Consider the following 17,356-nt stretch of genomic DNA (forward strand, 5'->3'; position numbering starts at 1 on the left):
CCAAAGAAAGGCAATGCCAAAGAACGCTCAAACTACCGCACAATTGCACTCATCTCACACGCTAGTAAAGGGATGCTTAAAATTCTCCAAGCCAGGCTTCAGCAATACATGAACTGTGAACTTCCAGATGTTCAAGCTGGTTTTAGAAAAGGCAGAGGAACCAGAGATCAAATGGCCAACATCCATTGGATCATTGAAAAAGCAAGAGAGTTCCAGAAAAACATCTATTTCTGCTTTATTGACTATGCCAAAGCCTTTGACTGTGTGGATCACAATAAACTGTGGAAAATTCTTCAAGAGATGGGAATACCAGACCACATCACCTGCCTCTTGAGAAACCTGTATGCAGGTCACAAAGCAACAGTTAGAACTGGACATGGAACAACAAGACTGGTTCCAAATCGGGAAAGGAGTACGTCAAGGCTGTATATTGTCACCCTGCTTATTTAACTTATATGCAGAGTACATCATGATAAACGCTAGGCTGGAGAAAGCACAAGTTGGACTCAAGATTGCTGGGAGAAATATCAGTAACCTCAAATAGGCAGATGACACCACCCTTATGGCAGAAAGTGAAGAGTAACTAAAAAGCCTCTTGATGAAAGTGAAAAAGGAGAGTGAAAAAGTTGGCTTAAAGGTCAACATTCAGAAAACTAAGATCATGGCATCCGGCCCCATCACTTCATGGCAAATAGATGGGGAAACAGTGGAAACAGTGGCTGACTTTATTTTTCTGGGCTCCAAAATCACTGCAGATGGTGACTGCAGCCATGAAATTAAAAGACGCTTACTCCTTGGAAGGGAAGTTATGACCAACCTAGAGAGCATATTAAAAAGCAGACATTCCTTTGTCAACAAAGGTCCATCTCGTCAAGGCTATGGTTTTTCCAGTGGTCATGTATGGATGTGAGAGTTGGACTATAAAGAAAGCTGAGCACCAAAGATCGATGCTTTTGAACTGTGGTGTTGGAGAAGACTCTTGAGAGCCCCTTGGACTGCAAGGAGATCCAACCAGTCCATCCTAAAGGAGATCAGTCCTGGGTGTTCACTGGAAGGACTGATGTTGAAGCTGAAACTCCAATTCTTTGGCCACCTGATGCGAAGAGCTGACTCACTTGAAAAGACCCTGATGCTGGGAAAGCTCGAGGGCAGGAGGAGAAGGGGATGACAGAGGATGAGATGGTTGGATGGCATCACCGACTCAATGGACATGGGTTTGGGTGAACTGTGGGAGTTGGTGATGGACAGGGAAGCCTGGCGTACTGCGTTTCACGGGGTCGCAAAGAATCAGACACAACTGAGCGACTGAACTGAACTGAACTCCTGTTCTCTTGCCTGGAGAATCCCATGGACAGAGGAGCCTGGCGGGCTATAGTCCATAAGGTCGCAAAGAGTCGGACACAACTGCAGTGACTGAACATGTGCACACAAGTGTGGTCTAGCCTGAGAGTAACTCCTGGAGACCACAGTCTTAGAGGGGCCCCCACGTGTACCTAGGCTGTACCTCCAGGAACCCCACCAGATTTCCACAGTGAAGATCGAGAAAGATCCCTTATGTCTCTGACAGGAAGAGAAGATGAATAATCAGTGTGAAATACCAGAATCTGCTTTGTTACAAAGGCCCATGCATGTGTGTGTGCTCACTTGCTTCAGTTGTGTCCAAGTCTTTGGAGCCCGCCAGGCTCCTCTGTCCATGAGATTCTCTAGGCAAGAATATTGCAGTGGGTTGCCATGCCTTCCTCCAAGGATCTTCCCGACCCAGGGATTGAACCTGTGTCTCCTGCATTGCAGGCATTACCACTGAGCCACCAGGAAAGCCCATTACAAAGGCCTATCCTCCAGGATAAGCCTTTGCTAGAGCCTTATCCCTGATGAGGGAAGGGCATTCCTCCCACACCAGCCCCTCTAGCCTTCCTGTCTCACCTAAAGGGAAAGTAAAACATAGTCAACAGAGGTCAAGACTTCAAGAAAATGCTGCAGCCAGAGAAGGGAGGAAGGGGCAAAGGGGAAAGCTATGCCACTGGAGACACCTGTGAAGGTCACAGGCCCTCTGGACACTGGGACTTAATCTAGAAACTATAGAATGTGCTCTTGCCTCCCACTTTAGCACCACACCACACCAGGACTCCAGTATAATAGTGGATTATAGCTGAAAGCTGCAGGACAGACTCTGAGGTGGAGGGAAACCTAGAGTTAAGAAAGAGAAAAGCATAGAAACAAGTAATTTGAAGCCTCTGGTACCTAAAATCAGAGCAAACATGTTTAAACAAGTCCACTCCCTAGCCAGATAATCATAAATCTTAAACAGAGAAGGCCCATTTATTTTAGTTTCTATTATCCAGGGCAATATATGTGGCTTTCAACAAAAAATTCCAAGGTAGGCCAAAAAACAAGAAAAAACATTCAGAAGAAAGAAAGGAATCACCAGAACTAGAGTCACATGTGATACCAGAGTCAGATATGATGTTGGAATTATCAGAGAATTTGAAATAACTGATTAATATGTTAAAAGTTTTAATGGGAAAAAAAAATCAAGTACAGAAGGGTAATGTAATTAGAGAAGTAGAAACTTTAAGACGCAAAGGAAATACTAGAGATCAAAATCACTGTCATAAAAATGAAGAATGCCTTTTAATGGGGTCATCAGTAGACTCCATGTAAAATAAGTGTATCTCAAGATATATCAGTAGAAACTGCCCAAACTGAAATGCAAAAAGTAAACAACAGAAAAACAACAAAATTTCCAAAAACTGTGAGATCATTGCAAAAGGGGTAACACATGTGTAACTGGAATACCAGAAAGGACTGCTGCTGCTGCTTCTACGTCACTTCAGTCATGTCCGACTCTGTGTGACCCCATAGACGGCAGCCCACCAGGCTCCTCTGTCCCTGGGATTCTCCAGGCAAGAATACTGGAGTAGGTTGCCATTTCCTTCTCCAACCAGAAAGGACAGAGCAAAATAAATATTTTAAGTTCTAAATGGCTGAGAACTTTCCAAACTTAAAGGCAACAAACCACAGATCCAAAAAGCTGAGAAAACACCAAGGTAAATTCAAAACAAAACAGCACAGGCATATCATATTCTAACTGCAGAAAATCAAAGTGAAAGTGAAAGTTGCTCAGTCATGTCTGACACTTTGGGACCCCTGGACTGTATAGTACTGGAATGGGTAGCTGGTCCCTTCTCCAGGGGATCTTCCCAACCCAGGAATCAAGCCCAGGTCTCCTGCATTGCAGGTGGATTCTTTACCAGCTGAGCCACAAGGGAAGCCCCAAAACACTGGAGTGGGTAGCTTATCCCTTCTCCAGGGGATCTTCCCGACCCAGGAATTGAACCAGGGTCTCTTGTATTAGAGGTGGGTTCTTTACCAACTGAGCTATCAGGGAAGCCCACAGAAAACCAAAGACCAACAGAAAATCTTGAATGAAGCCAGAGGGAAAGAGTAAGGTAAAGGAGTGCTGGTTTGACAGCTTTTGACTCATAAAGGCAAAAGGTGTGATATATATCAGTCAAAAGCTGTGATATTTGAGGTGGTGATATTTGATCATACCTGAGTTCTTAACCTGATGTCTGAATGTGGATAGGAAAAAATGTTGCATCTTTATATTTAGTTTTCTCTAACTGAAATGTAGCGTTTTTTCATTATGAATATAGGAGCAAACCAGAGTAGCAGTTAAGCAGAACTTGTGTTTGTCACCAATTTAAAAATGCAGATAGGTTATATCACATATAATGCTGCAGATCTTGAAATACTCTGTTTGAAAACTATTGTAGTGATTAGATCCATCCCAAGATCTTATTTAATATGTTAAAGAAAGGCACATATTTTCTACAGGTTAAAAAAAAATACTTGAATAAATGTATTTCAACAAATGGGTTTCTTTTTGTATTCCTATGTGTTTCATGCTTTTATCAACATCTGAGTAGGGATCTTTGGCACAAAAAGGTTAGGAACCTTCGGTATAAAAAATTTGGAACCCTCCTGTCACAGAACATGATTTGGATGTGCTTAAGACTGCATGGCATGGGATGGGGTTCACTTGACGTTCACACGTAAGAGGGAGACTGGGAAACAACCAACCAACCATCAATTGAGAACTTAGGTTTCAGCCTGGGCTCTTCACATCTGTCACCTCACTTAAACCTCAAAATGCTATCCTCATCTTACCAAAAGAAGAGCTGAGACAATATAAGTAATTTGTCCAAGGTCACAGAGCCAGAAAAAAGTAACACTGGGATACATATCTGGGTCTTTCTGATTCTAAAGCTTGTGCCTGTGCAATGCTGTCTCCCATACAGATTGCACAGACTGTGGGCAGTCAGGCCAGGGCCCAACCAGGACATCCTCCCTGACAGCCGGGGCCTCCGGCCTCCTGGGCAGCACTCTCCCTTGTGCTCACCCGGTTGCCTTGATGCCAGTGTTGTTATCAAAGAGGCCAGTGCAGGCAGAGACTCATTATTGTGATCCAAAAAAAAGCTAAACATTTTAAGAAAATTTGGTTATAAAACTGGAATGGTCATCCCTTCTTGGCACATGGAGACACTGCAGCTTTGTCGTTACTTAGCTTTCTCGGTACATTTCCTTTCCTTTCTGGCTAGATTATACTTTAATCCAGTTGTTTTCATCTTCAGTAAATCCAAACCATGTTTAACCGGTTTATTCATGTGAAGAGTCTCTGAGGTGAAGAAAGTTTTGTCTTTTCAACCGCACTGGGGATTTGCTGTCTTCTTTCTGCAAAGGGATTTTCCTGGACCTGTAATCTGAACACTTTGACCTGCTGGTTGTTTTTTTTTACCCCACCATGAGCAAATTTGTGAGGCTTGACCCTTTGTGTGCTGGGGAGCAGAGACAATGGCCTTCTGTGAATATCGTCTCCTGAGGACAGTAGTGACTGAAGTTGGGAATGTTATTCATTTGCTATCACTTCTTCAGAACCTTGCTGCTTCTGCCGATAGCAGCCACCCCATAGGCCTTGGCTGTACCCTTCAGGATGGACCCACATTCTGTTGGCAGCATTCTAGAGAAGTTTGTTCATGAATATTTTGGAAGTTGACAGTCTGACTTAAAACTGAAGTAAACTGGTCTCTCAGACAACAGTCTGTGTTGGTGAAATGACAGGCCCTCGTACGCAGTGTCTGGCAGGAGGCTAAATTGGCACACCCTTCACAGAAGGCAATTTGGCAATAAGTATCAAAACTATATGCCCAGGAATTTCACTTCCAGGAATTTATCTCACAGACATACTTCCTGTTTTGAGGAATGATATTTATACAATATAGATATTTTCTCTGTTTATTAATTGAATATCTCAAAACAAGCAACATTGGTTGCCTGGTTGGGGGCACTGGGTAGGTGCCCCAAGGATGAGGAGGCGAGAGGAAAAAGCTTTTTTATTTTGGAATAATTTCAGATCTACAGAAAAGCTACAAAGGTAATACAAAGAGTTCCCATGTACCCCCTCACTCAGTTTCCCCTTATCTTATATGACCTAAATATTTTGTCAAAATTAAGAAGCCAGCCTTGGTACATTATACTATTAACTAAACTCCAAACTGACTTTCACCAGCTTTTCTACTAACATGCTTTCTGTCCCAGGATCCCACCCAGAACACCCAGTACATTTATTTGTCATGTCTCTCTAATCTCTTCTGCTCTGTGACATGTACACATACCCTGTAGAATTTTTTGGATCTGTATCATATGACTATTAACTATTCAAGAATAAGTAAAGTTTTTAAATGAACTAGACTTATAAACTCATACAACATTAGAACTGTAAGGAATCTTAGAAGCAATTCCATCTAAGCCTCTCATTTCTCAGATGCAGGAAGGGACTTGGCCAAGGCCTCGCTTAACAGCAGACCCAGAGCCCAGGCTAAAAACCAAGAGGTGAGCTGTGGACTAGTAGAAAGGGGATAAGCTTTAAAGTCACTCAGACTTGGCCTCAAATCCCAGCTCTGTATCCTTGGGCCAGCGCTCTCTTTTGTCTGGATTCTTTTGTTCAACATAACGTTTTAAAATTCAATCATGTTGTACATGTGTCAGTAATTTGCTTAAAAGACCAAACAAAGGAAAAAACAATTCTTTAAGGGAGCAGTCATGATTTCTAAGAATTTGTTGAGAAAATGTGTTGGGACTTCCCTGGTGGTCCACTGGTTAAGAATCCACCTTCCAATGGGATTCGGGTTCAATCCCTGGTCAGGGAACTAAGTTCCCACGTGTTTTGGGCCAACCAAGGTGCCGCAACTAAGACTCAATGCAGCCAAATAAATAATTTTTTTTTTTTTTTTTTTAAAGAAAATGTGTTTTCCATCCTTGATCTCTGTTTTGCAGTTTGTTTTGCTTTGACCACACTATGCAGCTTATAGGATGTCAGTTCCCTAATCAGGTTCTGAACCTGGGCCATGGCAGTGACAGCCCAGAATCCTAACCACTAGGCAACCAGCAAACTAGAGCTCTAGTTCTTATGCAGAAATATGACACCACTGGCCAGACTTTTTTCCCTTCCTGGGAGCATGCAAGTGCATTGAGTTCTGGGGTCCCAGTATTGCTAAGGGGGCGGCACTTGGAAGGAGCCCTGGGAGATGAGTGAGAAGAAAATAAGCTCCTGATAAACACACTAACTCAGTAGACACATTCCATATTAAAAAGCAGGGGACTGGTCTTTCATGTGGACTGCAAAATTCAGATGTAGAAGCTGGGGAGCTTCTGGGTTCAGAGCAGCAGTGTGATCTGATTATCTTAGGCAGATACAGCACCTGCCTAAGCCTATGGTGCTGGGACCACCTGCATCAGGATTGTCAAAATGCAGGTGCCCAGGCCCCACCTCACACTTGCTGAATCCCAATCTCAAGAAGTGGGAACCAGGAAACTACATTTTAACATTTTTCATGGGTAATGTTAAACATTTTAACAATATTTCCATGTTGTTCCATATAATATAAACTTATTTTATTAAACATTTGGGTTAATAATTATGCAAAACAGTGAAAGAGGAAAACTATGGCATACACCAAGTATCAGAATTATTATGCCAGCACCAAAAAGAATTCTGAAGTTTCACAGATACTATAAAAATGCGAGTGATAGAATGTTAAGAGTAGTGTCAGAATGGAAAATATGTTCACTGATTATGTTAAAATATATAGGTATACATGTAAGAACCAGAAAAAAAGGTAAAAATAAAAATAGTGTAAGGGAGGTGGAATTATAGATAATTTTCCCCTCCAAATTTCTTGTATTACTGTTAGGGGAAGCACACTGATTGAAACCGTCCACCCTGGCCATGCACCATAGTAACCATTTGCATGAGTTGTTTTATGACAGGAGATCCTGATAAGGAATACGGAATTAATAAGCCACCACCAACCAGAAGAGTTTGGGAAAGGTCGAGAGGAGACACCATGTGTCTGTCCACTTCCCAGAATCCCTCTCACTAGCATCCATCTTGGCTGAGCGATGCATGTGCCACCAGGAAACACTCTGAATTAGAATGATTGGCCAAAGACTACCCGGAAACTAATCCCATCACCATAAAACCCAAGACTGCGAGCCATGCGGCAGAGCAGTTCTCCTCGGTTCCCTTACCTACTGCTCTCTGCCCGGGTGCCCCTTCCCAATAAAATCTCTTGCTTTGTCAGCATGTGTCTCCTCGGACAATTCATTTCCGAGTGTTAGACAAGAGCCCAGTTTCGGGCCCTGGAAGGGGTCCCCCTTCCTGCAACGTTACTATCAAATAAAAGTCACTTTTAATGCTATGTTTTATTTATTTAAAAAATTACTACTCCTTCACCTCTGGCCCACCTACATGTATGTATGAGATATGCCACTAGGCACTGTGTGTAGCAGAAACTGAATGAGCCCCCTAATCCTCCCAAGAGGGAAAAGAGTCTCAGGGCCACCCTGATCACCAGCTCCCAGGATGCAGGAGGAAGCCTGGAGGCAATCTGGGCGGGGTGATGGGGCCCAGAATATGATTGCTCCATGCTCAGCTGCTGTTTATGGGGTTCCAAGGTATCTCTAAGGCTTCCCAGGTGGCACAGTGGTAAAGAATCCACCTTTACCCAGAGACCCAGAGCAGGAGACCTGGGTTCAATCCCTGGATCGGAAAGATCCTCTGGAAGAGGGCATGGCAACCCACTCTAGTATTCTTGCCTGGAGAATCCCATGGACAGAGGAGCTTGGTGGGCTACAGTCCATAGGGTTGCAAAGAGTCGGATATGACTGAGTGACCAAGCACACACACAAGGTATCTCTAAGCAAGGGTTTCACGGAGGAGGAATGTGTCATTCCCTCAGGCTTGACAGCCTTTAACCTCACTTCTGAACTACAGATAATCCTGACCGACTGCTCCTCCCTGACAAGACTGAAGTTGCCCAGTGGATAAAGAATCCACTGATCTTTCCTATTGCTCTCTTCAGAATCTGAGGGGACCTTCCTTTCAACTTCAGAGAGCTTGGGGTAGGCAAGGGGTAGCCTGAAGCACTGCTAGCAAAGAACTGGTTTCCTCCCTTTGATATTCAGCGCAGATGACTGCTGGGAGCTTACTAACCCCTGGGGAGCTGGTCACAAAGAGCTGAAGGAGTCAGTTCAAGGAGGCACAGCCCTCCCTGCACACCAGCTCTCCCCTCCTCCAGCCTGCTCACCGCCCCTGGATGCCCTGCTTCGAATCACAGGCTGCTGCCAATTACAAAAGCACTCTTAACTCTGTTTCACAGCCCCTTGATTGATAGCACTGGTGAGTGAAATTATAAGCCTTAATGATCACGTTAATTTCTGGGGAAAGGGAAGCGGTCAGAAGAGGTTCTCAATCATAAGCACCACAATCAGCTGGGTGAGTTCAATGACAGGCCAGAGCAGGCATAAAGGGGAAAGAATTAACTTTTTTAAAGGTCACCATTGCATAGGGGGAGCGCAACCAGGCATGAGAAATGAGGGACACAGATGATCTGGGAACCTGAACATGACTTCAGCCCCAGGTCTCCCAACCAAAGGCCACATCAGGGCTTCTCATCCTTAGCTGCACACTGGAATCACTGGGGAATTTTCAAATACCTGGGCCCTGCCTCAGAGATTCCGGTGTACTTGCTCTGGTGTGAATGCAACCTAGGCACTGAGCATTTCAAAAGCTACCAAAATGATTCTATGTGGAGCCAAGTTTGAAAACTCCTTGTCCAAATGAAAGGATTTGGTGAGCAAGTAGTCAAGGTTGAGCACCTTTGGAAATCCAATCCATCTCATTAGTTGGTGCCCCCAAAGAGGAAGGGAAATTAGGCATCATTAAGCCTAGTGCTCCTTTGCACAGATGAAAACACTGATGTGCAGAGAGGTTAACTGACTTGCCTGAGATCACACTGGTCATAACTAGAACCCAGGTCTCCTCACCCTGGCCAGCATTCCTTCCTCCAGGCTCATGGCTGGGTTAGTGCGAAGATGCCCTGGATAACACTTGTGGGACAAGAGCTGGGAGCTGTTCTCCAGCCTTCACAGTGGAGGACCCCAGGCCTCCACAGCCACTTGCTCAGCATCCTGAAACATAACCATTGAAGGACTCTAGCGATACTAGGGCCACAGACAGACTTAGGCTGACTCCTTGAGGATCAAACCTATGACTTTGGCTTCCTCAGTACTTGACCCTACTCACAACTTCTCAGCAGAATATTGCAACACTTTGGTACGTCAGAAAGATGCCTAGGCTATGTGGCAACATCCTGGTTTCACCACTGGAGAGAATGTCCTCTGCACATTGCTGACAAGTCCAGCTCAGCAGTGGTAGAAAACGCTGACCACCCTCCCTGATGGTTTATATGCAAGTCAGAAGTATTCAGAGGGGGAAAAAAAAGTCACTTCATGTTCCAAAATGAGCTTCAAAAATCTAAAATTGTGATTTAAAATACAGACTACATTAAAAAAAAATTAAGCCATGTGTCATAAAGGTTCTGGAACTACTCAAAGAGAGTTATTATTATTCTTCAGTTTCCATAAATGATTTTTTTTTTCTTTTTCTCTTTTTTGCACAATCTTAGTTCCCTGACCAGGGATTGAACCCAGGCCACTGTAGTGAAAACCCAGAATCCTAACCACCAGACCATCAGGGATCTCCCTCCGTAAGCAATTATAGAAAATGTTATTGTAAAATGAATGATTTGAAAGTCTTAGAGAAGCTTCTTAGCACCAGAAAGTGTCTGTCAAGTTCCTTCTATATTTTCATTTATCCAATGTCTCTCAGCCTTCATCATGATATGGGTACTGTCAAAAGATCATGTAAGTGGCCTGGACTGCAAAATTTAGGGAACCAAGCTCTAACCACGGGTGCAAAGTGAAACCTACTTCATCAGTCCACTAGCAGAGGCATATTCATAATTGAAACATATGTATTCTCTGTATTTTTCTAACAGCTTCTGAAGTGTTCATCAAGCCTGTGTCTGATTAAGCACTTTTAAATTCTGAGCAATGCAATGGGCTCTCTCACACCCTCTTGGCAGGAGTGCAAATTGATGCAACCCTTTTGGAGAGCCATTTGGTTGTATGTATCAAAATTAAAAATGCATACAATCTTTTTGACCCAGAAATACCACTTCTAAGAATTTATCCTACAGAAAAACCCCACAAGTTCACAGAAGTGTACATAGAAGGATGGCACTTTGTAGTTTAATTTATGACAGTAAAAAAAAACTGCAAGCAACCCAAGTCTACCAGTAAGGAATTTGTTGGGTAAACTATAGTCCATACAATGAAATACTAGGCAGATGGTAACACGAATGAGGTAGAGCCATATGTACCATCAGGAGAGAGAGTCACACATACACAAGAAACTTGCAGAAAAGTTATATTTAGAAATAACTGACATACGTCACTTATAAGTTTAAGTTGCACAGCATGATGGTTTGATTTACATGTACTATGAAATGATTACCACAATAGGTTTAGTTAACATCTATCATCTCATAAATAAAAAGAAAAAAGCAATTTTTAAATTTATAAATATTATGAGATGAAGATTTAGTACCTCCACCACTCCTCCCTCATCTTCTCCCCAAAATTTTATCATACTTTTAATTATACCAATAATTAGCATTTGTATCATTATAACAATGTGAATATTGTTCCCTATACAACCTATTAGAATACTGTGATTTTATGTCCTTTTTTTTTTTTTAAACTGAGATATAATCGAGCTACAACACTATGTCAGATACAGGTGCACAACATAGTGATTTGATATTTCTTTACATTACAAAACAATCTCCACAGAAGCTTTCTATTTTTATATAAATGATTAAAGACAGCAACCCCCATGCTGATCTCTAGCCAGTGGGTTCAGTTCTTGTGCTCCTAAATTGTACTGAAACCTTGAACTGTAAGTGGTAAACTGAGAATCTCAATTCAGTTTCTAAACATCCTCCATTCTCTCTGTTTCCCAGAATCAAAAAACAACTAAAAGTAATTCAAACACAAATGTGAGACTCCATATCTAATTGTCATTGTATGCAAATACTACTTTAAGATGACCCTCCTAGATTTAGAAAAAAAATTTGTCAAAGGAGAAGCACTGAAGACTGTTCTTTGACTGCTGTCATCACTTGACTAGGTTCATCTTCTGTTGCTTGTATATTCAAATTGCATATATTGAAACTGCATATCTGGAATTTGTATATTCCAAGACAACTGTGGCACCTCCCCCACAATACCAGCCCTAGAGAATGTCTGCCTTAAAATCCAAGCAAGCAGTGAGGTTCTTAAAGTATCCAGCCTGCATACAGCAGAGATTCCAAAATCCCAGAAGACATTGCTACTGGATTTTTAATTCTGGGCTTTGTCAAATATTGAAAGCGAGGGTTTTGTTTTGCTTTTAAACTATAGTTGATTTATAACAGCCAAGTTTGATTCTTCTATGTAATGGCAGAGATGCCCCCAAACAAAGGCAATTCCATTGAGAAATCAGTATTTTGTGACATGTTACAGGAAACGTACTCCCTTTTAACTTTGCTGAGAATACTTCAAATGGAATTAAAGCAGATTAGAACTGCAATAGCTTTTATTACAGGTCAGTGAGTCCCTCCTCTTCCATGGGAAGCATACATTCCCAGCCCCTGTGAGGCTGGGTTTGGCCATGTGTTTGTGTTTGGCTTTGGCCTGTGGAATGTGAATGCATGTGATGGGAGCAGCAGCTTTAAATGTGTTTGCATGGCTTGGCTCAGCCCCTTGCACTTTCGCACTCTGCCACACAAATAAGCATCTAGAGAAGATGCTAGTCCAGAATGAAGAAACCCTGGATCCCATTTGCATCCAAACTGTAGCCAGGTGCCCAGCCCAGCAGTCCCATGAACAAGAAACACAGGTTTGTTGTTGGAAGTAATTCAGCATTATTGAAGTGAAAATTGACTAATACGTGGATGGACAGCCTTGAATCCATTGCTATTCTTTACCACATCTTGTCATTGATCTTATGTTTGTTTCCAAGTCTCTTTTGTCTTACGAAATAGACCATTTCAGAAACATTTGAGGGAGGGTCCTCCTGATACCCTTCACCAATCCCACCATTCCCAAAGGTAACCACTATCATAGTTAGTTTTTACCATACTCATGTTTGTTTTTAACATATGCTATACATTTGTATATCTATAAACATGGTGGAGTATTGTTCTGTAGGTTGCAAAACTTTATATAAAAACCAATCTTTTTATCCTCTGGGATTCACATACCACCACTCCCAACATCATATTCCAGATTTGCCCATGTTATACATCAGCTGTAGTCCATTCACTTTAACTATTGTAACATCATCTGTATTTACTGCAATGTGTCTATTCTCTACAATATTGAAAAGAACATTCTTGTACACGGTTTTTAGTATCTTGCTTTCCTTTAAGAGGAACTTCTCTTTCTCAGTGGAATCAGTGGAACAGGAGTGGATGGCTGACTGAACTTCCACACATGCTATCTACCAAGCCAGTTTAATCAAGAGATGCAAGTATCTCTGCTCCGGACTCTTGGTGGAGATGTTGCCTAGGAGGAACCCAAAGTGCCTGTGGTCTTCAGCACCTCTGATTTCCATCACTAGCTTCTGGCTGTGGGACCAGTGCCCTGAGATTTGCTGGGAACATCTCAACTTACTTTCTACTGCTCCTTGCACATCTTACTCACCAATATGGTTCTTCACACTTTATCTTTTTTTATCATTAAATAATTCTTTAGTTCCTGGTGAGGACTGAAATGTTGGCAAGAGAGTTAGAGACCGAGGAGTAAGTGAATGAAGACTCTGTTAATCGGCCTCTTTCTTCCTCACACAGCAATTTTTCTAACAGATGCAATTACATTTGAGAGCGGCAGAGAATGGAATCTTATGTTTTATTTCTTTATTCATCGTTTTACAAATGGGATTCACTGTAAAAAGGAAATTGCCTTTGTGGTTCAGTTCTTCAGGCTGCAGTGCTCTGAGCTTCAGTTTTTACACCAGCTGCCACTGCTACCTTGCCTCTAGTGGATGAGGACTGGCCAGGGATGGAGGCTAAGAAACCAGGCAGAGTTCATTTAAATTCAATATATTTTTTATTCTTTGTAAATACAATGAGTACAACCTTTTAACTTCACAAATCAGTTAATTCCACTTTGTACAAGGAAAGTTTTACTCATCCTATAATAGTCCAAGTGCTGAATATTTTTCCTCAGTGCTAGTACCTAATAAATCAAAATGTGAAAAGTACAGCAGCTATTTTAAAATGTTTGTTTCTACACTTCCATAAGTAGAGATTCATACCAAAGGAGCAGCTTACAGTGTAGGACGAAGTGTGTGTGTGTGCATGTGCAGGCATTCAAAGCTTTACTAGAAACCAGTTTTCTGAAAGGCATTGAAGAGTCTCAAGCTGTTAGCAATGGATCAAGAAGCCTTTTAGCATCCATCACCTTGAAATTCCTTCTGGTCTCATGTCCCTGTTCATTTACTATCTGGTGTGACTCACTGAAACATGAGTTTGGACCCCACTGCCTTTAATTTCAGCACTATGTTAATGGGACAGCAGTCTGCCTCACTCCATCATTCATCTCCACTTTATTTGGTTTTGCTGTTTTTATTCTTCCTCCCGCGACTTGGGTTCTTTTAGCAAAGCTCTTCTAATTTTGAGATGTTATCCAACCTGAAGTCGTGGTAAGAATCTCATTTTCGTCCACCAATTCCTTTGACAAGGTTGCCTGGCCTAAGGTACTGAGAAAGAGGAGGAGGAGGAGGAAGGGGAGAAGGAAAGGGAGAGAGAAGGGAAGGGGAAGGAGGAGGAGGCAAGAAAGAGAAAGGAAAAAGATAGAGAAAAAGCAAATCTCACAGCATAAGCTACCCTTCACATATTAATTCAGTTCTGAAGGCCACTTTATGATGCAGTACAATAGAAGGGAAACTTTTGATAAAACTTCTGATTTAAAACCTAACCATTATTTTTAAAATAAATTCTTCAACATAAAATAGTTCTGAAGGCTGCTGTATGATGTTATACACAGAGCTATATTTGGTTACCCAACTTTATATGCTAAAAGGGAAAAGAAAGTTCTACTTATGTTTCAGCTATTGGTAGTTCAGCCTGATCTTCCAGGTAAGAGGCAGAATGGCATGGCCTGTGGCAACCCCAAATTCGGCCCCCTCCCAGGGCATGGCAGCAGGGAGTCCTCTCTGCTCAGGCGATCCTTCTACACCCTGTTCCTTCCAGGCTGCCCTACCCTGGGTGAGGCAGCAGGTCAGAGCTACTGGAATCGTTTCGTGTCAATTGACATTTCTTTTCTGAAGGCTACACATTCCCAGGTTTATGCTTCCTGAAGGGTTTGTTAGTTGAGGTTTGTTCTCCATGGGTAGAAGTTCATCAGATACTGTCCCATCCTGAAAACTGGGGACTCGGAGAGCTTAGATATCACTGGATTTGTACATATCTGAAAGCAGTCTTGTAATTGGCACATTGCCGATGGTTTTTTTGAAAAACACTTCCTCTATGGTTGATGGGCTAATAGAACGTAAAGCTGGCAAAAGTAACAGGAGTTTTCCAAAGCGACAAGGTTGAGTGGGGTATCTGGAATAGGAGAAGCCATGAAAGCAAGGTAAGATCCATCATGAACAGGCTTAATATCTGTCCTTGAACACACATCATCTTCAGCATAACTTCCTGACTGAGCCTCTCTAGTGACATACTACAGGGTCCTATCCCGGCGGTACTGTCCCTATTCTGCAGGTGGAATAACAGGCACAGAGAACATAATGACACTGCCAAAAGCATGTGGTGACAGTCTCATCATTAGCACAGGGGTTGCATTTTATTTGGAAAAAAAAAATCATTTTAAGAAATATGGTACTCAATTTAGACCAAATAATAAACTTAAGGTTGCTAGTGTAGACACCAACCACTAGTACTGATGAAAAAACTAGTGACAACACCCACATTTTCTGATTCTCAAGACTCCTTCACCAGGCTATTTCCCTCAAATGAAATGGATTCCTTTTCCAACCAATTATCCAAATTATTATTCAGGCACTATACTTAGTCACTCTCAGGAATAATTCCATCTTTATTACAGTGCAAATTAAAGACTAAGCTCTGTTGCATGGCATTGACACCCAACTTTCACGTCAATGAAATTGGCATATAATTAAAGATGTGAGAAATTGCGGAACAATTTCCTCTCTTGATGTCCAACATATATCTGTACTTAGATGTGCAAGTTCAATCTTCTGCTGCTTTTAGATGCCTATAAGCCACCTCCTCACTGCAGCTCTGATGCTTCTTCAGTCTATAGCTTAGAATCAGGTTATCAATATAGGAGGGCTCCCTCCACTGACACAAACCACGCAAAAGACTGAACTTTAGAGACACTTATCTGTGACTCAGCCAGGTTCAACTCATGGCCACAAGTGCTAGAAACTGACAGATAGCATATCCTACACAGGAGTTAGGTAACCGAACATTGAATTTAAATGCCCAATAACTCCACGGTGCAGGGACCAGGGGAACAACTTTCATGCTTGTCTCTAAGTTTTGAGCACCAGAGAGTCCCTCTCTTCAACCTGATCCTAGGCTGACAATTCATTCTGGGCCTCTGAGGATCTCATTTGGCTCTTTCACTGCCCAGCCAGACCACATTTAATAATGTGGAATGGGCATGGTGGAGCCTGCCCACAGGAGAGAAAAAAAACAACAACACATATATCGCATTTGCTCTCCTTGCTGAAAGCATCTCCTATGTTTCCTGGAAAGCAGAGGAAGGCCCATGTTCCCCTTTCTCCTTGGCCACTTACTCTCTTCAACAACTCTTTTTCCTTTCCCAGGCAGGCAGAGAGAAGCCCCTGCAGTGGGTGGGAAGTAGTGGTGGCCTAGACAAGCCCCCATCGTGCCTGCAGCAACCACTCAACCTGCTGACGTGTCCCCCAGTGGGGAAACACTGGGAAATAATGACAGAAAGGATGGCTTTTGGAGACTTCATAGACAATTAACTCTTGATTTTCCGTGAGGAGATTATCCACTCACCTACTCACCCACTTCTTTTATCCTCTAATTAGGAAGGGGCTGGTTAGTCAGTCAACACAAATTAAGTGTTTATTATATGTGGAGTACTGTACTACCCAGAAACAACAACCATGTGTGTGCGTGTGAGAGACAGAGACAGAGAGAGAAAGAAAGAAAGAGGCTCTCTGGCTGCTCAAAATTATTTTGTAGAATATCTAGGCCCCTGACTCCATCTATCAGCATACATAACTGGAAGTTTTCTTGTTTCAGGTGTAACTGTTCTGTGTCTGTCACAGATCCATGTATCTGACTGTCAGTTATATAGTTTATTACATGTAACTAAACTGTTCATTACTATATATGGTTATTACATATAGTCATATATAGTTTGTGTGAAATGCCAATTTATAGCCCTCTCCTTATGTCCTAGATAATTAGAGAAATCACTTACAGGGCTGTAACAGTTAGGTCAGTTTGCAGGTTTAACAATTAACACACAATTAGCTCAGTTTGCAACATTAACTTTTCATTTAGATTTCAGATTCTTCTAGACAGGAAAGTGCTAGAGGAGAATATTCACTGACTTGAAGGAGCTAAGAAGGTATAGTTAGTTTTGTCACATTTATGACTCTAGACATTAATATTAAATTATAGCTATAGCTGATATCATGAAATACAAAGCTCATGTCAAAGTAGATATGTTCCTTCCCTTAATAATCCCTTTGTTTTGAGGGTGAGGGAGAAGTAGTATACTTGTCATTTCTCCAAAATAGACTTCTGTTAATTTGTGGTTTAATGCTCTGTCGCTTCAGTCACGTCTGACTCTGTGCGACTCTACAGACTGACTATAGCCCCCCAGGCTCCTCTGTCATGGG

The 17,356-nt window shown here is 42.1% G+C and overlaps 1 protein-coding gene across 3 annotated transcripts in view; it reads right to left on the reverse strand.

Moving 5' to 3' along the window:
* Nucleotides 1-13,563: 13,563 nt before the first annotated feature.
* The window catches only part of NR2E1 (nuclear receptor subfamily 2 group E member 1), a 117,210-nt gene continuing 113,417 nt past the window's right edge, over nucleotides 13,564-17,356 (reverse strand). For all 3 annotated transcript variants that reach the window (XM_061131716.1, XM_061131715.1, XM_061131718.1), the window contains one exon: nucleotides 13,564-15,053. In XM_061131716.1, coding sequence (XP_060987699.1) covers nucleotides 14,891-15,053 — 163 coding nt within the window. In that variant the 3' untranslated portion in view covers nucleotides 13,564-14,890. The remainder of the gene's footprint in view (nucleotides 15,054-17,356) is intronic.

This window comes from Dama dama, chromosome 28, assembly GCF_033118175.1.
Source record: "Dama dama isolate Ldn47 chromosome 28, ASM3311817v1, whole genome shotgun sequence".
Lineage (NCBI taxonomy): Eukaryota > Metazoa > Chordata > Mammalia > Artiodactyla > Cervidae > Dama > Dama dama.